The following is an 8,975-nucleotide window of genomic DNA, read 5'->3' as shown; positions in this document are numbered from 1 at the left end:
TTGGTCAGGTTTTTCTTGTTTATTGAACTTTTGGCATCCTTCTTTAGATCTTTCAGTTAAATGTTGCATTCAGGTCACAACATATGATTGTGTGTTTGATCTTGAACTCTTCGGAGGTGTCATCTAGTAGTTTTTCGATCTTGGTTATAAAGACACTATCCGCTACTTCTTTTGGGTTCCAGTAGAGATTGAGCAGCAAATATAGTTTGTTTCTCCTTTCTTTTTTTCCGACTAAGTTTCCCCTGTGAATCACAATTGCCAAAATGAAAGGATCTTTAACCAAGATTTTTTCAATCTCCAAGTTCCTTCCTGTTCTAACTGCACAGAGCAGACCAGCCCGCAGATGACCCAGCGGCCTTTTGATTGCTGGCGAGAAGGCAATCTCGCAGCCGTCGATTGCAGTTTGTTGCAACGCCCAGGTCTCCTGGAGGCACAGGATGTCGAACTCTCACAAATATACGTCTGAAGGCCTCATAAGGTGTGAGAAGCCTTGAGTGTTCCATGAACCCATGATTATCTTGTTTAATGTTATACTAGGGTAGATCCTTTTTTGTTCTGCAGCATAATCTGTGGATCTTTTTGTGTCCAGGATCTCTGATTGTAGGCCAATGCTTTCGGTAAGCACTCCCATTGCTTTAGATCCTTATTTATGAGATTTTGTCTTAATTTGGTGTCAAATTCTCTGTGTTTGCTTTTGGGTCTGTTTTGATCTATGGTGATCTCCCAATTTTTCTGCGGCCCATGAGAGGCCCTCTCCTTTTCCAGAGATAGTTCTCTGTTCCATTTTTTGTCACTCTGGTCTCTTCTTTGTGTTGGATTCTGGCCTCTTGATGGTCTCGTCCAGGGATGGATCTGTACTCCTGTTTCTCTTGTTGCTGTTTGGTTTTACTTGTTCTTGTATTTTCTCTTGAATTACAGTGAGAACCTCTTTAAATTGAATTTGGTCAGTAGTCAGTGGTTCTCTTTGATTCCCATTTTGATGGTTTCCCAATTTTCTCCCACGCTTGACACTTGACACGTTTCTCTTTTCCGTTTATGTGCTTTGCCTCAGTCTGGGAGAGGGAGTTGATCTACCATTTACTCTGCCCGAGTTCTTTCTCTCCTCACGCCCATAATGCTCCACTTCCATTAGGTCGAGGGCAAGGGCTTTTAGCTTATACCTTGCTTCTCTTAGTGTTTTTCTTGCCGATTGTGATATTATATGCAGGTAGACTTTGTCAGTTGCTTTGTCATCTATAAACTCGATTATGTCGATATCGTCCGAGCCTAGTGATCTTAGAGAAGGTACTTTGTGAAAAAGTTCCAGTATTGATCTTCGATTTAGAATTTTTCCGCCTTCTTTTCCCCTAACTTAGTTTTAGTAGAATTTTTGTTGTTCTCTCTGTTCTCGTCACTCGAGCTCTTTTTTCTTCGTGTCTTTCACCATGTACCCTCGATGTCTTTGTACTGAGGATCTTCTTGTGGGGTCTGGTTTCATATGTACTCGAGATTTCCATTTTGTGGGCCCTCTCCTCTCTCTGCTTATTGAGCCCTGCTCATTTATCGAAGGGCACCTTCTGTCCACGTATTGGATAGGTGGTCAATCTTTGGAATACCTTCTTAATGATCTATTTTTGTAATCCGTCTTTTCTTTCTGGATGGTTCGAGTTTTTCCCCTTTTTTCCACTGCTTTATCCGTTTTTTCCTCCAATGTAAGGAAGATTGGCGATTGTGGGTCAAGGATGGTTATCTTTTTTTCTGGTTCTCCTAGAGTTGGACTATCCGGAGTCTTGGTTATTTTGAGTTTCCCGTTCCCATTTGTTATGCTGTCCTGATCTGTGTCCACTGCCGAATCTTGAGTTATGTTAAGTGCAATTTCTATTAGTTCTGATTCCGTTAGCGATTTATCATGCTGCAGAATCTCGTGGATAGGGGAGTCTCTACCCAAAGTTTTTATTTTTGATATTCCTTTTCAAAAAGTTCTATCTTTGAACATCGGAGCCAGTTGTCTCGGTGTAGCATCTTTCTTTCCTCTTTCCCTTGTCCCTGGTTTTTGTAAAGCCAAACGGACGTTTCCGTTTTGTTTCGCTTGTGGGGTGTCCTCAATCGGGGGGTCTCTTGTGATTTGTAGTAGACCTTTTGTCCCTTGGAACGTACATCAATTTTGCCTTTTGTTCTTTGGGTTAAATTCTCTTTTTGGTATTTCTCTTCTAAGATTGGTTGATGCATTAGTGCTCTGTCTTCCGATTACTATAGTCAACCCTTGTTTATTTTCGTGTGTTGTTTTCCCCTGGTTTCTGGGGCCCAAGTCCTTAGGTTGTGTAGCTAGATCTTGTTTTCCTGATACTAACTGGCTCATGCTCAATATTTCAGCCAGAGCATTGTTGTTTTGAGCCAGGAAGTAATATGTTTTTGGCTTCACTTGTTCTGTTTGAGTTGATGAATCTTCCTGAGCCGTCTTCTGTATGGGCCCTATTTGAGTGTTTCTTTCCACTGTGGTTGGTTTGTTTTGCTCTCTCGAACTAATGTATCCTTCCACGAAGGATAGTCTTGTTTGCGCAAGGGCCACCATGGTCAGTAGGTCCTTTGATGTATCATTTAAGGCCTCATATAGTTTTGTAAATGGGGCAAGTGCTATTGTCAGGGTTGACATTATAGAGAAGAGGTCTATTTTTTTGTTTGGGGTTTGGTTTCCTGCACCCCTTCCCATTTCGCTTGATCTGTTTTGGTTTTGTGGCGTGTATAAAATGGATGATGATGTTTGTGTTTCCTGTTGTTCCATTCTTGCACTCTGTTTCTCATAGTTCACCACTGGTTTTGAGATGGGGTCAGGTTTTGAAATTGGCTCATAGATCGGGGTTTCCGAAAGCCCTTCTGTTACTAGTTCTGCCTCTGTTGCCTGCTTTTCTTTATATGATTTTGGGTTGAGGCCGTCCACTTTTGGTACTGCCCCCGGAGTACCCACCCCTTCGGTTTCCTTTCTGAGTGGTCCTAGTGGCTTGTAATCTTGCTTAATTGTTGAGGATCCTTTGATTTGTAGTAAGTTTCTGTTCTTGTCTTGTTTGGGCTGAAATGCTTGTGGGGAGCTCAGATGTTTAGAGTACTTAGATGTTTTGTTTGCTCAATGTTTTCCAAAATGCCATCTTTTCTCTGTTTCAATGGTTAGTTTGGGCACTTTATATCCATCCATGTTTTGTTTTGGCGTGGATTGGTATCCCATATTGACTAGTTGCGTAGGTTCTATTGCTTCTAATGTTCCTTCTAGTAGCTGTGTGTCCGTTATCTCGTTGTTGTTAGTTGCCGTCTTTTTTGGGCACCTATGAAAGAAGTTTTCCAGAGCCCCTTTCATGGGCCCAGAAGTTTACTTTACCGGTTGTTTTTTGCTTCCCGTTTGGAGATGCTTCGCTGACCCACCGGTGAAGTGGTATGTGTCCTTCTTCTATCCCTACATTGGAGAAAGAGGTCTGTTAAGGTCCCTTCATTTTTCAATAACTGTGGTTCCTTTGTCAGTCGTTTGATTCTTTTTTTAGCCTACCCTCCTTTTCGGGTGTTCTTCCTCATGCCTTTTTGCCATTCTGCCATTTGTTCCTTGCTGTCAAACCAGTTTCTCTCTTTGAGTCCCCTGTTTAGTGTGGTCTCCCATTGGTCCGAGTCCGTGTCCATTTTGGAGTCATCAGTTGTTTCATACGAAATATTCTGGGGTCATTTCTGGAAGGCTGAGACCTGTAGAATGGTTGGAGGAGTTTTCAGGTCTTCCCTCGCTGTTACTGGATGGACCTCTATGGCAATTTTTATGGGATCTCTTTTGACATCTCCGGTACTTGGAATTTCTGGTGCCCCAGGAGGTTTTAGCAATGGTTCCAACATCTGATTTTTATCGGTTATGGGGGAGTCAGGCTGTCCCTTGTCTAATTTCACAGGGAGCGACTCTCTGATGTTCGAGTCGCACTCTGTGTTGAGTTCAGGCCTGTCTCCTTCGCCTTTGGCTTCCTCCTCTCCCACCTCCCCCACCTTGCGGGGGAATCCCTCCATCAATCCTGGCGCAGCTGATTCAGTTTCCAGCGTCTGGCCGTGGATACCCTCCTCCTCCGTCGAGTCAGACGGCTCAGCATTCCCACCATTGCCACAGGAGGCTGTTCGATCTGGCTCCCCCTCGCTCGCCGAGGGGGCCCGTGCCAGGCCTTCCTGCTCTGGGTTCTTCAGTGGAGCCGGCTTTGGAGAAGAAGTGTCAGCGTCGGCCTCCTCCCCCTCTCGAAGAGGGGCCCGCCTCTGCTCCACTGCACAGATTAAATCCCCTGTCCCGAACCCATCACCTAAGGGGTCGACCTCTACGGCCCCCCCCTCCAAGCCCCCGCCAGCCCCGAAAGGTCCTTCACCGGAGCAGTCACGGGACTCTCCCGGCTGAGCCCCTCCTCGCGAGCAGCCAGGACACACGGGCCACCCGCCTGGCATTCTACCTTCTCCAACGGAGCAGGAGACACCTTCCGGCCTGGCACTTCAGTACAGTTGTTGTTTTCCTTGTGGTGAGCTCCAGTGCTTGAAATGCACATCTGTCAGATTTAGAAGGTGGGCATAGGGGTAGGGGTGGGGATGTCTCTGAAGTGCACAGTGAGTCTGAGTGTTGGCCCAGTTTCTTCCTACTTTTACGATGTTTCGGGGGGCTACGATGTTCTAGACCACTGTCTTCACTGCGAGTACGCTGGCTAAGGAGCCAGTGTCTCTCCTCCTCACAGCAGTTTATTGACATGGTGGTTAGTTTCCCTAGGTGTTTGGAGCTTGCTAGTTGTGGACGGCCGCGGACTGCAAGCTCCTCAGCGAGCAGCTCCGCGGCTGCAGCTTTTGTCTAATTCTTATCTTAATTCCTGGGTGACTAGTTCTGATAGCTTACCCGGATCAAAGGCTCAAGGCCTGCAGTCTCCAGACGCCAAGTTACCTCAGAGTCTAGATATGTAGAGGGCACTTGCTCTCTCTGCGCTTATTCACTGGGTGAGGTCTTTAGTTACAGGGAGCAGGCACCCGGCATCAAAGCAGCAAACAACCAAACAGCAAATGCAGAATGCGCAACTTCACTGGCGGGGGCTTAACGCTGCAAGGGTTTCTCCGCCTGCCTCTTATGCTTCCTCTTCCTGGAGGGGGCAAAGCTACGGCAGAGCTATGGCTCTTAAGGCAACAGAAGCAGGCTGCAGGCAGGGGCTTCTCGTGGCTCCACACGGTAAACGGTCCAGCAAAATACACATCCAAACAGCAAATGCAGAATGTGCCCTTCACTGGCGCGGGCTTAACGCTGCAAGGGTGTCTCTGACTGCCTCTTATGCTTCCTCTTCCTGGAGGGGGTGGAGCTACGGCAGAGCTACCGCTCTTAAGGCAACAGAAGCAGGCTGCAGGCAGGGGCTTCTCGCAGTTCCACATGGTAAATGGTCCAGCAAAAATCACAGCCAAGCAGCAAATGCAGAATGCGCCCTTCACTGGCGCAGGCTTCACAGACTCCTTGTCCACCCTGGGATCATCACTTCGGGACAATCTCTACCTGCGGAGCTTTCCTTTTTCCTAAATAAGGAACTCATCGTATTGATGGATCTTTCACGTCCCTTCCCAAAAATACCTCAAACACAATCGCCCAATTCACAAACTTAAAGAAATTGCCTTTCTGTGTCCAAGCTTCAGATTCATTTGGTCTCTAGCATTAATTTCAGCACAAAGACCCTGCTCACAGAGCCACTATGTTTTGCTTTTCCGGACACGTGTAATAACCTCAGAAGTACTCACCGTGTTATATGGACCCAAATTTCTTGGAATCAGGAAGGCAATAAAGCACACTTAGACCAAGGGTTGAACGATAATGGGCTTGTTACAGGCCCCTTTATTCATAATCCACAGGCACACAGATAACTATGGGATAAATGCAATTAGTTATAGATAAGCACACGAACAAGGATAACTAGAGAAATATACATCACTGTTAGTGTGGTTGCAGGAGACAACTTCATCTCAGCCACGACAACACTACCCAGTCCTGAGACAGTTGGCAGAGAGATCACACATACTAACAGAGTCTGGAGCGGAGCATGCTCCCTCTCAGCGAGACTTCATCACCCGGGGTTCCAATTCTCTACCTCCTGATCGGGATACCTCCCTTCTTAAGGGGGACAAATCCCCACCCCATATAAGTTTCAAACTGTCCCCGGCCGAAGGACAGACAGCAAGTATGGGAGGCAAAGAGCGAAAAAATCCAGGAAGTAGTGAAAAACCCCAGCTTTTCTCTCGCGCGCTCGTTCCGAGCACCCCTTATCAATGCACCTGCACATCTTTGACTCCCCTCTCGGCTCGTCCTTCAGCGAACAATACAACTATCCTTCATAGCACGCTTATCTGCTTCATAATATAATATTGCAACCATTGCAGAACTCATGTCTGCCTTCTAACTGAGCTCACAGAAACAGAGACTTTCATTGCAGTTTAGAGGTGAATGTCCAAAATGGCTGTGCACCTTTGCCATGTTTTAGCTCATTTTCGCATTACACCAAACAACAACAAAAGGTTTGGGGGTCCACAAATGGAGGGAAAATTACACATTGATGAAATCTTTCCTAACAATGGTGTGCCCCAGCACTGTATTGAGGTGGGTTTGTCAACTCTAACAGCATTGCTCTTCAATGGGATGAGCAGAAAGACAGTCTCTGTGTCAGCTCTTTGCTTCTCCAGTCTTTGCTCAGTAATCTGTGCAGTCAGGGTTCTTTGGTGTGCCCCAAGTTATACATGGATGTAGAGGGCTCACTGCACTTCCAGCAACAATAAAAGGGTGGAGTCCTTGCCACTCAAAGAGTTTCCAGTAGTGTGTAGCTTGGGGTGATATGCTGTACCCCATGTGGTAGGTCGGTCTGGGGTGTTAGGATGCAAGTCCAGATCAATGCCCCTCCCAAACGCTTGGATTGTGAAAACTATAATAAAACATGTAGAAGATGTGAGTTATGGTGTGGAGGGAGGGATGAGTCGTACTAATGGAAGCTAATGGAAGTAATCGTCTATGGTGGAGTGTTACATAGGGGACAATTAACCACTTCCTTTGCATTAATGTTGTTGTATAGAATATTTAATAGTAGTTTATGAACTAATGCTACATTCATGCAAGAGTAGGCCTGAATCCTCACAGGCACTGTTGGAGACACAGAACAACGAGGCTTCATTATTATCACATTACGATTCCCAGGCGCGGCAAGGAACACGTACGCACACCCACACATTAGGTATTCAGTTAGGTATTTGAACAATTAGGCAGGAATGTGCATAGCTAAACAGGCAAAGGGCTGCAGCCCAGGATGAAGGCCATACCCATGGGAGCCAGGGCAGAGGTCTTGGGTTGCCAAAACATGAACTGAGGATTTATGGTACTACCGCCCCTCAGAATGGTGGTCACTCTATTTGAACAGATGTGTAGCAATACAAGTCTTAGTGGAACATTCGAAGCATTTCTTGGGAGGGGAACTGATAAAGGTGGGAGCAGAAAACAGCATGATCTGTGATTTGTGCCAGGGAGAGCCGAGAGTTATGCCCATACAGTGGGGAGGGCATGATGGGGATGCAGGCATGTCTGGGAAGGGAAGAGGGCTCTGCTTTCTTCGCAAAGACGAGACTGACCTCAAAGTTATCTGCCGAGTTCATGTTGATAACCAGGTGCATATCACTTGGTTAGGATTAAAGGTAGGGTGGTAAGAGTTGAATCTAAACAATTGCTTTGCAGCGTTTCAAGAAGGAAGAGGTTGTTACCCATGTGTGGCTAAGATGGAAGAGAAGACAATGAGACCAATTGGAGAATGGTCTGTATGTAACTATTAGCATGTACATAGGTGGTAGCCAATGAGAGTAGGGGATTAATGCTGTATATTGAGTGCATCATGAATGACGATTTTTATGTTTATAAACTGAATCCCTTGTGGAGGACGAGAGAGAGCTCTGTGGCAGTGGATTCATAATATCCTGTTGCTGTTTCCTTTCTGAATACAAATAAAGCTCTTGTTCTTCTCATAAAAGGGTGCACCTAACACCTTTCCCTAGTGGGTTGTATTTTCTTGGTCTGATAGTTGGTGAGTTACCCTACATCCAATAGGCTTGAGAACCACACAAAAACAAAAAAGAACTTGGCCTCATTCGCATATGCCAATGTATTACGTTTCAGAACAAACTGACCAGTACCCAGGGACAGATTTGCAATGTTTACCTATTGGGCATTTTAGAACGCATTGGTGCCTCACTGGCAGCATTTTGATAAGGTAGCAGCATGTGCTCTTTGAGATACCCCCTACATGGGTGCATAAAAAGTACTGCATGGAATAAGGATCCTGTATTTACCCCAGGCACTACCTTCTATGAACCCCATGCAGTGAATATCTCATGTGATCATGTGATGTCACTTCATAATTAGGTTGTATTTTTAAAATGCCATGTTTTCACCGTTAATACTCATAATGAGGGCCATTGAGTCAGTAACATTGGTTAAAACTAGCAGTTCTGCAGTGCACACCTTTATGAAAAAGGCCAACATTGGCCCTCAAAATTGGTCCACTATAGTTCGCCCACTGCTCTTTCGCCCCACGCCCCAGCCCGAGACTGCCCAAGTGCTGCATAGAGCGGTGGACCCACTCTCCCAAGCATAACCAGTATTGTGAAGGACAGTAGAGCAAGTCCTCTCATTGTGTATTCTTTGCTCGCCCAGCAGTGCCCACTCTGGTGTGGCGCCTGGGGTTTATGCTGGGCCCCCACGTGATTCATTGAGCGGGGCCATGCACTGCACTGCCACGAAGGCCCCTGCAGTGAGTCCCCTGCTGCTGACCTCTCCTGGAGAGGCTTGACGCTGAAGGCCCTGGAGGACGTCCAAGGTGAACTGTGAAAGGACTTAATCAGTTTGTCCTTTTCTTGCATTATCAGGGCTTTGAGATCAGATCTCGCGAAGCACGTAAGCGAGAGCTGCTGGTAGGAGGGACTTTCAGAATAACCTAAAA

At 46.2% G+C, this 8,975-nt stretch overlaps 1 protein-coding gene across 1 annotated transcript in view; it reads left to right on the top strand.

Moving 5' to 3' along the window:
- Positions 1-5,035: 5,035 nt before the first annotated feature.
- ATP4A (ATPase H+/K+ transporting subunit alpha) overlaps positions 5,036-8,975 on the top strand; it is a 126,497-nt gene continuing 122,557 nt past the window's right edge. The window contains exon 1 of the mRNA XM_069640948.1: positions 5,036-5,191. Coding sequence (XP_069497049.1) covers positions 5,036-5,191 — 156 coding nt within the window. The remainder of the gene's footprint in view (positions 5,192-8,975) is intronic.

This window comes from Ambystoma mexicanum, chromosome 1p (genome assembly GCF_040938575.1).
Source record: "Ambystoma mexicanum isolate Mex_15411 chromosome 1p, UKY_AmexF1_1, whole genome shotgun sequence".
NCBI classification, from domain to species: Eukaryota; Metazoa; Chordata; class Amphibia; order Caudata; family Ambystomatidae; genus Ambystoma; species Ambystoma mexicanum.
The sequence above is the reverse complement of the archived record's forward strand: the minus strand, read 5'-3'. Positions and strand labels throughout refer to the sequence as shown.